Genomic DNA, 15,479 nt, shown 5'->3' on the forward strand with positions numbered 1-15,479 from the left:
CACATAATACCTTAAAAAACTAATCAGTTTGGATCGACATTCTGTTCTTATGTTGCCACGGTGCTTAAACCTCAAGCCTCATGGCCATTAATATTGAATGACCTTAAACTTGGAGGTTGGGGTTGGCATGTACACGGAATCATTGCCTTTGTAAGTGTGTGTCTTATAGTACCATTGTTCTAACATTCAATCTGCAATTAGCAACAGTTGTCAAGGCAACTGTGTCCCAGGCAACCAGCAGTTGTTTGCACTTTCCCAGTTAGCACGTTCCACACTCACTTGACTACATGACTGCCACAAGTCTGTGGCAATATGAGTGAAGAGTTACACATACTGCCAGTCGATTTCTCTCTCCTTCATTTTTGACTCTGGGGAACTTTATCTGGACCTCCAGAGAGCTTTTTAAATGCATGCATCTGCAACAAGAAAGCTTTTTTTGGTGGTGGTGGTAGAACTTTAAGTGAAGTTGGTACTTACCCCATCTGGTCCTACAGCTTTCCAGCAACACTTCCAGACACTAAGGTTAGAGTTTATTATTCTGTCTGCAAAAATGGCTTTTTGTACTCTGTGCTTGTACTCTGTTACTGTTTTTAGATTTACAGAATATTTGTCCCAGTTTTTTATCTTAGACCAGTCAATGTGTGAGAATATTTTTGGATGCATTGATTCAGTGTCTGTGTTTTAGGCTGACACAGAAACAGAAAGATTTTGTCTGAGGCAGGGACACTGTTACAAGATGACTAATGCACATTTTATATAAAACAAGTAAAACATAAGTATCAGCTGTCGGAGCTGTAGGATCTTTATTGCCTGACTTTAAACCCTCGTTAAGACGAGATACATCTCGAATGATAAAATCACCGCGAACTATGATAAATTATTTGTTTCTGCAGCCACTGCAGAGTTCACAGATGGCGAGAGCTAGATGACAGGTGGAACGGGAAATCCATTTTCAACCCTGACCATCTGGCCCAGCAGACAGTGATGTCATCAGAGAGCAGGAAGGAGCCCAGCAGCCAGAGAGAGGCTGGGGAGCAGGGGACGCAAGGGGTGCCGGACTGCGGAGGCATCCAGTCCGGCAGCGAGAAGAACCAGGAGATGACAGAGAATTTAGGCTGTGATGCTGCTGCCCCTAGCAACGCAGAGGATGTGACATCAGACCTGAATCAAGTGAGGGATGAAAAACAGGAAGTGGAGGAGAGTGAAGTGGCTGAAGAGAATCACTCTCCTCTGGAAGAGGAGGGGTCTCAGTTGATCCAGGCTAATGCAGGTGGACCAGGTATGTCTGGAGAACAGACATAATTAGCTGTCTGTTAATCTGAAATGCCACCAGGATTGTTAGTAGCTATTATCATTTTACAGACTTAATTCTTTATGTTGTTCGGTACAGAAGGTTGACATATCACATATATGCTGCAGACATCCAGAGACTTGTTTAATACACTTGTATATTGACGGATATATGCATCGTGTTATGACAGACAAACTGCTCAAGAATGAATAGTAACTTTATTGCCATTAATATAAAGCACATTACTTAATTGCTTCTGTGAGGGAATTTTTTGACAATTGACAGTCCTTTATAATAAATTTTGTTGAAACAAAGATGCAAAACCCCAGACTATGTTACAAAATAGAGAAAAAAAAGGAAAAAATAAAAAAGAGATGTCCTGTCAATTTGGAATTTATGTATGCCATGTATTATTGGAAGTTGTTGAAGGCAACCCAGTAATTCTGTGCTGGTAGCTTTTTCATGTCAAAGCTATGGGGTGGATAACAGCATTGATCGCTACAGGGAGCCTGTAGTCAAACCAGTTGCAGGCTCAGCTCCCCTGCCTGTCCGACAGACAGTCTGGACGAGCGCTGGCAGCCACGGTCTTGGCAAAACACATCCCATCCATCTCCGTTCTGAGCAGCTGAGTACATAGAGGCTAAAGTTTCCTTTTATCAGACTAAACACTAGATGAACAAAGACTAATACCTCCCTAATTAGACAGCCAGAGTGCAAATTATACCTGTTAAGACCAATTGTTTGAGGCAACACCAATTCGTCATCCAAGACAACGTCGTCCTGGCTGGGCGACACAGAGTAAACAGGGGAAATCCATTGAAATTTCCCAGCCTTTTGTGGGATGGAGAATAATCTTGTGTAACTCAAACACACCATGTAGTCGCGGGTTCAAACAACCAGGAGTGAGTGGTCGCGTTTCAGCAGCATAGTTCTAAGATATATACTAAATTATCATTTTCAGTCAAAATCGCAGCTGCTTTTGATGAACAGATGAATAAAATGACATGAATAAAGCTGGATTACATTGAGAGTAAATGGTTTTAGCCTTAATGTGATGAGTTTGAAATTCCTCCAGGCCTTTATGGACCACTGGGCTGAAGTCAGGTGAATCTGCTGTATAAAGTTTCTCCAGGCTTGTGTCGGACTGTATCTGCAATGTGCTGTCAGTTTTCCCATAATCCTCTGTGAAGATGAGTAGAACAAAGACCTTTGTCCACTGGACGCAAGCAAGTGTAAAAAATAATCTGAACAAAGAGCGTAGGTCTACAAGATTGTCATCTCACCCCAGTGATTTTCTTGAAAGTGTCTTTTTAACATGATCCTCCACGATGTCACTGCATACCGGTTATTTCAGTGATGTTTCACCTTCAGTGTCGCCTCACTGAAGCGCTTGTCATCTGGGTCCTCCCAGTGTGGCTCACCTGCATCATTAATGTCATTACGGCAAGCAAATGCTCCTCTGCGTCAGTGATTAAAGCCCGATGCTACCAGACCACAAGAAAAAAGAGCACGGAGAGAAGTTCGTTTTCCTGCAGCTATTTGACTTGTCAGGCTCTTCAACTGATATCACAGTGATATCAGTCTATAGAGAGATGTCCCTGTGTGGGAGATAGCTTACGCAAAAGCATTCTACCACAGAAAGGTGGCTGTATCTGGCGGAGGTTTTAAGGTTGCCATTTTGATGCACTCTCACTCTAAATTTCAGTTAAGAAATTTAGATCAAAAATTATTTCCCAAAACTTCACTTCCTGCTTCCTCATACATCTGAAACATGCTACAGACAGTGCTAGACAGGGAAACAGAGAAAATAGACATAGAATGTCAGAAAATCAGTGTATTTATGCCGAAGCTGACAATAGCAGTAGATTTTTATTGTGTCTGAAAGCTTGTCCACTTTCTGTCATGTCCTCTGAAATCTCTGAATTCTCAAAAACACTATTTTGCAATACAGTGGCCTCCATATTTTTAGATAGGAACAAAAACATGCTATAAATAAAAATTTCATGGATTTTTTTCTGCTTATTGCTTAATCTTACACTTCAGTCTTAGTAGCAGTGCATAGAGCAATATCGCATTGTTCACAAATACTGGATTTTATTCCCGAAAACAAGGATCACATTTATTCCCATCTGTGTGAGTAGGATTTTGTAAATAATCTATTGGTAGAGATTGCACTAACAAGACACTTCCTATGGTATTTTATGAGGCTCTGGCACTTGGGTGGGTTACTTTGAGCATTCACCCTGGCAGAATTGCTCTAGACCCTTAAAATCTTTTGGTTTTCCTTTGAAGAGCTTTTCTGAGGAAAAAGCACACGTTTGATTTGATTGATGTCTGAAAATTGAGATGATGATTTGAGAAATTTTATTTTGTGTGTATTTAATTTGTAAATTTGTTTCATTTCTTTGTAGATTTGGTTTAATACTTTGTATTGTTGTCCTGCCAGAATGCTCATTCTCAGCCAAGTTTGAGCCAAGGGCTACACAGTGGGAATGGGTTCTTTTTCAAAATAAGCTTTGTCTTTTTTAGGCCAAAACACAGATCAGAAGATCATGTCCCAGTACACTCAATTTCCATTTCATCTGACTATGAGACATGCTTCCGGTTGTCATTCAAATGTAGTTTGGCAAATTCAAGTTTCCTGTTTTTATGGCTTGCCTTCAAAGGAGGCCTCGCCCTTGTAACCCAGCCATGAGAGTCGAAAAATGACCCAATATGTGTATTTTTTCCCTCTTATACCATGTTTTTGTTCCTATTGAATAGAAATGGAGGCATTGTTCGTTGTTATAAAAAGAGAAAGAAAAAGAGCAATTGGTGAAGACGACCATTCTGATATACTCTATGTGAATGCAAATAGGAGTAAAAGTACACCCCTGCACTGTGGCAGCTTTGACTACAATCAGTCTGATCCCCCAGGTCACAGATAGTTCAAAGCAGAAGCAGGAGCTATGATAATTTATTTAAAGTATCTCAAAGGGATTCCTGCTAAAACAAAATTGCAAATCCTTATTTCTACATCAGTAGATTTAGATGAATGCTCTTGCCTGTGTCTGTTTGTGTGTGTGTGTGCGCATGTGTGTATGCATGTGTGCATATGCGTTTTGTATGTGTATGCCTGTGCATGCACATGTGTGTGTGTGCATGCGTGTGTGTGTGTGTGCGCGTGTGTACGTGTGTGTGTGTGTGTGTGCGCGTGTGCGCGTGCGTGTGTGTACGTGTGTGTGTGTGTGTGTGTGTGTGTGTGTGTGTGTGTGTGTGTGTGCATGCGTGTGTGCGTGTGTGTACGTGTGTGTGTGTACGTGTGTGCGTGTGTGTGCGTGTGTGTGTGTGTGTGTGTGTGTGTGTGTGTGTGTGTGTGTGTGTGTGTGTGTGTGTGTGTGTGCACGTGTGTGTCTATGTTAGTCTTAGTAGGGCGGTCCCTGGACGAGCGGTATTTGAGGGGTCTCAGGAGGAGGTCACCACTGAGGGTCCCGAGAGGGGAGCTGCTCTTACAGATGTGTGACAGGGATCGGAGGCCAGATGATCCCAGAGGACCTGGACCCTTCTTCTTTATCGGGGGAGGGAACGGGGCCGGCATGTGAGCAGCCGTTTAACAATCATTACAAACTGAAGAGAACTGTTCTGTTACAGCCGATATACTGTAGCAGGCATGCACCAAGTGCCCTTTGCCAAGCTGATGTATAAATTTGTGAGAGGAGCTATTTCATGCTTTTCCTGTAATGATACTGATACAATTTATTACTTTACTAATGAACAACTAAGCAAACCCTAAAATTAACTCAGTAAATGTACATTTACACCAATAGGCCTTTGGTTTGATAACACACTTGGTCATATAAGAGAGGTATACTGTTTTGTTTTTCCTCATGTCTTTTAGTCCCCATGACTAAACTCCAAACCACATTCTTGTTTGAGGTACAAAAGTTACAGAGGAAAAAACAACCTAAACTGTACACCTGTTATTTCTCCAAAAGCATGATTTTCTTTGCTGAATATTTGATACATTACATAAGAAATAGTCCTTGGGACAACACCCTCTATAAACACACACGCATGAATAAGGGTGTCTTCTTCCACCACACTAAGAATCTTTTGCTATCAGTGTGACAGGCTAGTACCAGGCAGGGGCTTTATGTGGGTGGATATAGTTGTTGTTCCCTGGAAATGCTAAATGTGATAGTGATTGTTCTTTTCTCATTTAGAGTGGCTTCATATTGCGAGAGCCTGGGGTGGCAACGTATCTATGACAAGACAAGAGAGGACTATAAACTAAAGTGGTGTGAGACCAAATCGAAAAGCGCCTACTACAATTTCAGGGAAGGTACTGTGCTGTAGTCTGCCTTTAAGCAAGTCAAATATGTTTGCAATTAATGCACCAATGAAGTCTCTTACTAAAACAGACCAAAAAGCACATCAGAAACTTACTTCATACAGTATATTGTTGTGATTATTTACATCGTTACGTAACACATTGATTTAATAGGAATGCAGAAATAATTAACATGGCTAGGTTCACCGTTTTGGAATTCTTATTCCCAGTAAAAAAAATAAATAAATAAGACCTGAGGTAAAACAGATGACCTTTTATTTATCTGTCATGCTGACTCATCCAGGAGAGCAGCTGCTGTACCAGATCCCCAACAACAAGGTCCTGACCACCAAGATCGGGCTGCTGTGTAGCCTGAGGGAGTACGACCGCGTCAGCGGCAAGGTGGACCACAGCCGCGGGCTCAGGTGAGAAAACGCGCGGCGTCTGGCGCTCGGCAAAGCCACACGCACGGGGTCATGTGACAGGGGAGGCGCTGGGACGTGGCGCTGTTCGCCGGTCCTCCCTCACAGCAGAAAATTCCCCTGATGCAGGTAGCAGGTGAATGCCGAAGGCAGAGTTATGAATGCGTACCTGGTGAGACCAGATGGGCGGAACCTATTCAGGGCTGGGTTACAGGCGGTCACAAATACTGCTGGCTTAACAGGAAGCTAGAATGAAAGGATTCTGTCTGTAGAAAGAATCGCTTCCAGACTTTGAGTGTACTTCTGTTTAATAGCAGTTTTGTATTACAAATGTGTACATTCAGTGTACTTCTAAAAGTAATTTCATGTTTTAACCTACTGTGCTGCAGTATATAGCAAAAAGACATTTCAAAAAGCATTCGCCTGTTGAATGCTTTTTTACAAAAATTTCAGGAAGCTGGGATTCTAAGACCTTGGTTAGGATAACATAGTACAGAGGACATGAATGACCAGGAAACTGAAGTCCGGTCCCCAGCCATCCCCTTTTACAAAGAATAGGAGGTCAGAAAATGTGTGTAAAACATGCCAGTGATAAAGTGAGGTTACCTGACATCTCTGGTTATGTTGCCCTGTGTTCTGCAGGAAGCTGAAGATGGAAGAGTTTTTCCCAGTTACCTACCGCATGGATATTAAAAAAGAGAAGGATGCCTTCTTTGCACAGCACAAAGGTAAACATGGATGACCTTCACAGGGAAATGGGTGACATGTGCTTTTTCTAAAAGGTTACATTTGTTTTAGGTTTTCTTCGCTTTTTAATATGAAGCTCCAAACCCAACCCAAAGCTCTAGGTCTGCAAGTAGACTTGCAAATGCAGAAGTCTACAAACATACTGTAGATACTTAGATTTTTATGAAAAGTAAATGCAAAAAGAAAGCAAATGAATGCTTTATTGGTAGTGTTAATATTGTTTTTCTCTATAAACTCTTGAGGAAAGTAACTCTCTAAAATAAAATATACCAATATCTCACACCTCTCTGCTATCAAAGGGCACTCTCAGCTTCTGAGCCCAGCACTGACTTCTCAGGAGAGAGCAGAGGCTGTACACAGCTGTACACAGTAAAGGTGTCTGTCCTCTTGATCCTCTGACCCAATCAATCAGTCCACCTGTTAGCACCATCTATTGAAAACCAAATAGATGACCACATCCCTCACACAACAAGGTCATTGTTGGTTCATTTCTTTATTGCTCAGCAGTGTTGCATGTGAAATGATTTTGAGGTCGCTGTAGGGTCAATCAGGGTTATGTGTAATGGTGTAAATGTTCAAAAGGTAAACGGAAACTATGTATTCCAGCTCTACCTGTCTGAGCCCGGTGCCGTGCTTGCGTAGTTCCAGCTGAAGGTGCTGACGTAGTGAAGTGTCTGCCTTTCTGTCCCCTTCTCTTGGAGACAGCCGTGAAGGGTGACAGGACCGAGGCCTGGATCTGCAAGCCCACGGGCCTCAACCAGGGCAGAGGCATCTTCCTGCTGCGGACGGAGGAGGAGATCTCGACCTTCCAGACCCGGCTGCAGATCAGTGAGGACAGCTTGAGTAGCAGGAAGCTGCCCTTCCGCCTGCCACAGGCCCGCATCGTCCAGCGGTGAGTGGCGCTGAGTCTGGCACTTACCGTCCGCACGCAGCAGGTTCTGCCGGCACGGACTCGCACAGAGGCAGGGGTGGCTCAGCAGGGCTGAGGCCCTGTAGCACTGTTTTAATGGGACGTGCCTTGAGTGCTTATACTTGCTGGCCACATATGTAATACTGTTACAGTAGTCTGGTGCAGTGGTAAGGAGCAGGGCTAGTAACCGAAAGGTTGCTGGTTTAATTCCCCATTGGGATGCTGCTGTTGTACCCAGCCCATAAATGCCTCAGTAAATATTCAGCTGTATAAATGGATAAAATAATAGCCTATGTAAGTCGCTCTGGACAAGAGCGTTTGCTAAATATCAATAATGTAATGTACTGTCCTCCACACATCCTAAGATGCTCTCTTAAGTTCTGTTTCTAAATTGGCCATTCCAGTATACAGAGCTCACTAAAAGTTGTGAGCACCTGATGAGTGTGACATTTTTGCAACTTAATGTGTTGATAATACAAAAGAGCAATGCTCTTGCAGAGTTTGTCACATTTCTTTCCACCCCGCTGTGAATCGGGGGCGACGTGTGTCCCCACGCCTCTTGACAGGTTTCTTTGATGATGTCACTCAATCACTCCCCTCTCACCTCCACCTGTCAGACGAGGTAGGTCTCATCCACTGGGGATGGGAAGAGAGAGATTTGGAGATGATGCCTCTGGTTCAATTCCAGATGGAATTATTCATATGAAGGTAATGATTAAAGAGAGAGTCTGGCATGAAAGGAGAGGATTCTGCTACCTTTCCCTTTCTGGTTATAAATGAATAAACAAGACTTTGTGCATTTGATATTTGACAGTTCCTTCCTCCATATACAATTCGTCTGAAATTAAGTTATATGCCTGTCTTAATTTGTGGTGCGTACTTTCTGTTGAATTTAAGAGGGAACTTTTAAAATGTCTTTATCCAAAACCACAGCCCTCTGGTCCAAAGCCGCTGTAACTGCCGCCCAGATACATCTCAAATACCTTTATTTCTTACCTATATCCTGTAACTCTGTGTCGCTTGAGTGGCAGCATGTTTTCCAATCTTTTCTGGCCTAGAAGATTAAATGTGAGAAAAGTGAAAAAATCTCTCATAGTAAACCAGTCTTTTTTTGAGTCATGTCTTTGGCATGTCTAGTTAAGTCATATATCTCTTTGGTGCAGCTACACTCAAGAGAGAGTCCTCAGTTGAACCTGGGGCTGGTGCTTAATGATGAGAGGTTCAGTTGTTGCTGAACTGGGATCAGCAGGGAGATATTGTCTTAGAACTGCTCCTATTACAGAGCATGATGCTTCCATTGAGCACTGGCAGCCTTGAATGCTTCTTAATCCTGTGCAATCTCAGTGAAGACAGACAGGAGGGCTCTTTGCTCCCCGACGTCTCCTCCTGTAGCTGGAGACAGTAGCGCGGGTGTTATAAGGCTCTTGCACATATTCCTCTCCTGTGAACCGGAGTGAACACTGGCCCACAAAGCTGTGACTTTGTTATAAAATGCTGTTAACATTAGCTTTCTCTATCAGACATTATCTGTTTAGAATAAACACATTCCTGAGTGAACACCATAATACTGCAATCATTTATAGGGAGCCAGATAGCACCAAAGACCAAAGGCTACATCATTTGTAGCTTTCTGACTTGTCAGAAATACATTTTCCAGATTAACATAACCATTGGCATATCGTGTAAAACTGACATATTTTTTTTTGATTTGTTCATTTTTTGTGTTCTCAGCCAATCCCAGCTGTATAAACAACCAAGCACATGACATTTCAGTGTAGATAAACTGATATTGAAAAATGTATGTTTTTGTGACTTTGTCTTAAACATCCCCTGACAAAACCCTCATTCATTTAACCTTGTAAAATGTGTCACTAAAACACATTGACCCGTGTTAATAAGTAAAAAGGTGGAAACAGCAATGTTTGTTTGAGGGATTTTGTTGTAGTAAACAGATGGTGACCCTGTTATGGTCCCACTGTGGATGTAATGAACACTATAGAATTACTCCCACTGACAAATACTCTCATGCAAAGCCACCTCAGGCAGCATATTTGAGCTTTAGAGGGGACACACTGTAGACTCCCACTTATTTACCTTTTTGTTAGTTTACACTGCCCTCTAGTGGTCAGTCTCAAAACCCTCCTCTACCACCTGCCTGTTTGGTCAGTCTTTTAGAGTTTACAGTACTGCCAGCGAAATCTGTGCACTTAAATATCATTAGTATTTCAAGAGTGCCCCTGTTTGCAGTGATCAGCATTGGCCATTACCCACGTGTCTCCTATTTTCCAACCAATTACTATTCTATGAAACAAACCTTGAATTTTAATGAAAAATGCCTGATGCGCGTAAAGTAAGTGGTGAATCGCCCGCTGCCTCCGATTGTGCCATGTCTGTACATACATTATCTCAGTTTAGCACATGCTGGACAATGGACATGTTGTCAGGTCTGAAACATAGCTGGTGTCTAATACCACGTGCACTTGTATGCATGTGGAATTAGAATTTAGAATGTGCATTGAAACTGTTTTGGATGTGCTTCATCACACATATTCAATTAGGCATGACAGCATCTGTGAATGTCTGCTGCATTGACCGTGACCAGAATGACAAATCTGATCTCTTGAGACGGTAGTCTCCACTGAACACTGAAGAGCTGTGGGCAATCTGATATTAATGTGTATTGTATAAATCCTGCTGTTTTTAAACAGGTATCTTCAGAACCCCCTGCTTCTGAAAGGCAGAAAATTTGATGTTCGATCCTACTTTCTCATCGCCTGCACCACACCGTACATGGTGTTCTTTCGCCATGGTTACGTTAGATTAACCTGTGACCTCTACGATCCCAACTCCAATAACCTCACTTCTCACTTGACCAATCAGGTAAGCGCGGGCATCATCAAATAATTGAACTTACTCTATCAATATCTGGATCTTCATCTCTCCTTCTGAAGAATTTTACATTGCTTACCAAACAGACTAACAGGACCCACTGGGGCGCTGCTGCTGTACCTTTGGTACTTAAGGTACTTAACCCACAGTTGCCTCAGTAAATATCCAGCTGTATAAATGGATAACATTGTAAAAAAAAAAACTGTAACTTACGTAAGTTGCTCTGGATAAGAGCGTCTGCTAAATGCCAGTAATGTAACGTAATGGAATAACCACTACTAACGCAATGATTGGGTTATGTAAGTGCGCATCTTAATATTCACTGTCTGTTAATATGCACACTGTCTGTGTGTGGTTTAGGTACTGTGTGCTGGAGATGGCCGTCTACGGCGGTGTGCGGCTTTTGCACTCTTTATTTTCAGCTTTGGCTGTGTCACACATAGCCGCCTCGTGGGAGATGGAGGCGGGGGAGGGGTGAGGAATACGGTAGCCGAACCTCATTAGCTCAGTGTAAATTACCCGCTGACCCCTGTGGAAACCTCCGGAAGGCATCTGCCTGGGAGCACCTGAGTGACTGCTCTGGGAGAGGGAGGGGGGGCAGGGAAGGAGGGAGGGGGGGCCGGGAAGGAGGCAGTTTTTTTCTCTTTACATGTGATAAAATAGGGGAAATACAGAGCTAGATAAAATAGGCAAAATACAGAGCCTCATGTGCGTTTATCATCAGGAATCAGTCATCACTGCATTAGAAAAAAAAAAAGTAATTAGGGACGGAACAAATTAGGGGAAAAAACGTTTGCTGTCATTGTTTTAAAGCTGCATTCGGTTGTGATGATCTTCATTAATTCGCTCTCCGCCGGCTTTCATTATACGTGCCCGTCCTAATCAGACTGCCTTTCTATTTATGGCATGAAATTACAGTCTGCTGTTGTCAAGTGTAATGGCTCCAATCTGTCACTCACTGTGCTGCACGCGTCTCTGCCACTGTGAAGTTATCATCGGAGCAGTGTGACGGAATTGGGACAGACTCTCTGAGAGATCCGAGCAGTCAAATTACCCAGAAATTGCTCAGAAAATTCGTAGTGCTTGTTACTTGTGTATCAGCACAAAATTGTTACAGGTGACAACTGGCAAGGGTGTTGAGTGACCCGTGTTACATATTAACAAGGCGTTTCGTGCGCGATGTACTCTCTAAATCCTCTTTAAATTGCTATATCAATTTTCTCGGTTCAGAATATAGCCTGATGTGTAGCATAATGCACTGCCAAAACATAACTTGTGTGGACTTGACTCAGGCATATTTGGATGTCACTAGAGTAAAATGGCATATGGAAAACTGGGGGCGATTTGCTGCCCGTGAGTATATCCTAAATAACAAGCCAGCTGTGAGACTGTGTGAATGCTGTGTTGATCTTCCACCGGGGAGGGAGAGAGGGAGTTGAACCTGTCCTTTGTGTCCCACGGCTCGACGGAGGCCACAGTCAACAGACGCCAACAGGAAGTGAATCCGTGAGCACAGTCACACAAAGCGCCCCTCCTTCAGAGGCCCTCGGAGCCTTTGCTTTTGCTCAGCACTTCATGGCTTTTATTGAATGCTGCCCCTACACATCCGACTACAGTCAGAATTCGTGAACTGAAGGATTTAAGTTGTGAGGAACACGGAGCTGGTGTCAGTAGTTGGCGAAGCTTTGAAAAATTTGACCTTTTTTTCCACTGAAATTCAAACTTCCTGAATACCCTTCTCTTTCTCTTTCTCTCTCTCTCTCTCTCTCTCTCTCTCTCTCTCTCTCTCTCTCTCTCTCTCGCGCACTCTCTCTCTCTCTCTCTCTCTGCTGTTTCCCTGCTGTGTCTGCGCAGTACATGCAGAAGAAGAACCCCCTGTACAGCGTGCTGAAGGAGGAGACGGTCTGGTCCATGGAGCGCTTCAATGCCTATGTTAACGCGCAGTTCCGGGAGGCCAAGGGGCTCCCCCAGGACTGGGTCCTCGGTGCCTTCGCAGTGAGTTTGCGTGCGAGCGGGAGGAGAGAGCCAGACGGGGCTAATTACGGATGTTCTGTGTGTTTGCGTGTTTGTCACGATCGGGGCGAGCTGATTGGAGGAGACCTGTCCCAGGGCTTGGGCCTGCTGGGGTAGGATGGGGCTGGGGGTGTGAAGGAGGATGTCATGCAGGTGTTGAATCTCCGTTATCATGGTAACCGCTTCACCTGTTGTTTAGAGGCAGTATTATGAATATGATATATGTTGTGAGGGTTGAAAAAAGAGCAGGTGCAAATTATATGTGCACATCTCTTTGATCTATTGAGAATAACAGCAGCTGTAGTAAAAAGTAAAATTATTGTTTTACTTCTCTGAAGTAAAATTATTATTTATTCCTTATTGCTTAGTTGAGGTCCTTATTTAAGACTCACAAGCTTGCGCTTTTAAGGAAAAGTTTAGATTTTTTTTTACTCACGCAATTCACATTTTGCACGCTGCTCAACAGCAGTGCTCTTGCGTCACATTTTTTGAGCTTCACAAAGGAGGCAAAGTTGTTATAATTTGTGGCACATTGTGGGGCTGACATTTTAACATGTGACAGAACGTCAGTCCTTCACACACTTCCTCTCTCTGTGTCTTATATAGAAGCGGATGCAGGCCATCATCGTCCAGTGCTTCCTGGCAGTGAAGGCCAAGCTGGAGCGCAAGCTGGGCCTCTTCGACCTCATTGGCTGCGACTTCATGATTGACGAGGACTTCAAGGTGAGGAATGGAAGCAGGGGTTGGTAGGACGCCCTCTGCCTGCCTCTGTCTCAGAAAGAGATTAGATAAGATTTACACTCTGGGGGTGGTTTATAATTCAAACAAGAATTTTACTAGTAAACGCTTTAGTAATTTTAAAATCTAATGTCCTTCCCTGGAGGTACCGTTTTATCACAGTTTTTTAACCGATAGAGCCTCATAAAACAAAATACTTTTTCAAATAAAACTGAGCAGCATAAGAAACATATCGCTGTATCATCTCGGTATGTTTTTATAGAAAATAAAACACACTGATTTTTGGTATTGGTTAAACATTTTCTTCAGTTTTATTTACTGATCATTTATTTTATTTTATTTACTGGCTGTGAAACGTTCAGGTGAATATTTGAAGCTCTGACTGTTGAATGGGTAAAATGAGGTGACAAGTAGATTTAACCCTCTGAATGTAAAGCCTCTTGAAAATGAAGAATGAATCTTACAGAACAGGACCAACATACCCCACTAAACAAGAGTGCATCACCTCTGTGCCATCAGTATGTTGAAGGCTGGAGTAAACCAAACAGCCTTTTAATGATACACCATGATATGGGAGAGGACAAGCCAAGTCTCCTGGTCAAGATCACATCATTGTATCGTGCTCCATCTTTGATCATCATAGTTTTGCACTGCATCAGAAACAGATCAATGTGTTTGGGAACTTCAAGCACGAAGGTCTGGCCAGGTGTGTCTATATGCTACCAGAAGTCCCGCTTTGAGTGATCTGTGCCACGCAATGTGTATGCCATTTCTTGCTGGCCTTCCTGCAGGCTCATACTGACATGAAAACATGAAGCCCAGCCTTCCCACAGGATGAGCGATAAGCATGCTCTATGTTCTGGCCTTCACCCTGAACCCTGCCGAGTGTCTGTGGGATGAGCTGGGATGATGTGTGTGACAAGGAGCAGGGTGAACCCAAATGCACAGATGACTCGAGACAGAAGAGGTTTGGTTCAAAGCAAATAAAGAGACACAAAACAACTCAAGACTGAGCAAACACATGAACAAAGGGCAAGGCTTAAACAACAGTAATAACTAATTAATGAAAGACATTAACTAAATGAGACATAGAACACAGGTAGTTATGCGGCTATCTGGTGGCCAACCCTCTCCCGACAACATGAGGCAGAGACGCTCATCCACCCTCCGCAAGAGGAACGAGACATAATCCCTCAAGACAGCGCCCGCGACCCGGCGCATCGCAGATGTGCAGCTCATGCCGGTTCCACAGGACGACAGACACTCTGCGAGCCGATGACCTTCACAGTGCATGCCCCGCTGATAATAACTGCCGATGACAAAATGTTAATCAGCGTGTAGATGCCTGTCATGTGGAGCCAGAAAATTATCAGCGCACCTGCTGAATTTTCTGCTTTTTAAAAATATTCCTGATAATTTCGGTTTGTTGAGTTTCTTATGGTGCTCAGTGTACAACTCAGACTTTTACTCAAAACGTGCTTACACTTTATCACCATTTCATTTTGTTCTGAAAGTGATTTAAGATTTATAAATATAGAATTGTTTTACTAATTTGACAACTGAAAATTGCTGGCACCTTACCTCACATCTCTGCATTGCAGCTGCAAAAACCCTTCTTTTTTTGGGTTTCTATATAATCTGGGGAAACATTCATGTGTTTATTTTACTATACAAGCCTGCCCCATTGTCAGTATGTTATCTCATGTAAACTAACTTGCATGTTTTGATTTACTGACATATGGTGAGTCAAATCAGTAGCTATTCAAGGAGTGACAAAATGTGCAGATGTTTTGTTTAGGGAGCCCCAGCCACCAAGGCACCAATCCTCTTCCTTAGTTACCTCCAGAACTGTACCTAGGAAAAGCAGTTGCTAAGCAACGCTGTGAGGGACAGCAGAAAACACAAGGTCACCAGGCCTGAGGTATCGGTTCCCAGATTACATCACCCCCACAAATTCAAATCGAATTGGAGCAACAAACAAAATGGCAGGGGGTTAATGGCGGTCAGGCGAAGTAACCGCAGAGAGGCGAGACAAGGAGCCGGCCAAAGGAAAGGACATTTGAACCGCAATTACAGGGGTGATGTGTGGGTCCATGTCAGAGCTTTAAGGAGGACTCATATGTCGTCTTAATGTGAAACTCTGCGCATCGTTGTAAAGAA

At 43.2% G+C, this 15,479-nt stretch overlaps 1 protein-coding gene across 1 annotated transcript in view; it reads left to right on the top strand.

Moving 5' to 3' along the window:
* ttll10 (tubulin tyrosine ligase-like family, member 10) overlaps nt 1-15,479 on the top strand; it is a 32,583-nt gene that overhangs the window by 13,902 nt on the left and 3,202 nt on the right. Inside the window, exons 6-14 of the mRNA XM_036532724.1 lie at nt 1,137-1,279; nt 4,694-4,868; nt 5,494-5,612; nt 5,905-6,025; nt 6,665-6,750; nt 7,475-7,661; nt 10,388-10,559; nt 12,423-12,563; nt 13,188-13,304. Coding sequence (XP_036388617.1) covers nt 1,137-1,279; nt 4,694-4,868; nt 5,494-5,612; nt 5,905-6,025; nt 6,665-6,750; nt 7,475-7,661; nt 10,388-10,559; nt 12,423-12,563; nt 13,188-13,304 — 1,261 coding nt within the window. The remainder of the gene's footprint in view (nt 1-1,136; nt 1,280-4,693; nt 4,869-5,493; nt 5,613-5,904; nt 6,026-6,664; nt 6,751-7,474; nt 7,662-10,387; nt 10,560-12,422; nt 12,564-13,187; nt 13,305-15,479) is intronic.

The sequence above is a fragment of the Megalops cyprinoides genome, chromosome 7 (assembly GCF_013368585.1).
Source record: "Megalops cyprinoides isolate fMegCyp1 chromosome 7, fMegCyp1.pri, whole genome shotgun sequence".
In the NCBI taxonomy this organism is placed as follows: Eukaryota; Metazoa; Chordata; class Actinopteri; order Elopiformes; family Megalopidae; genus Megalops; species Megalops cyprinoides.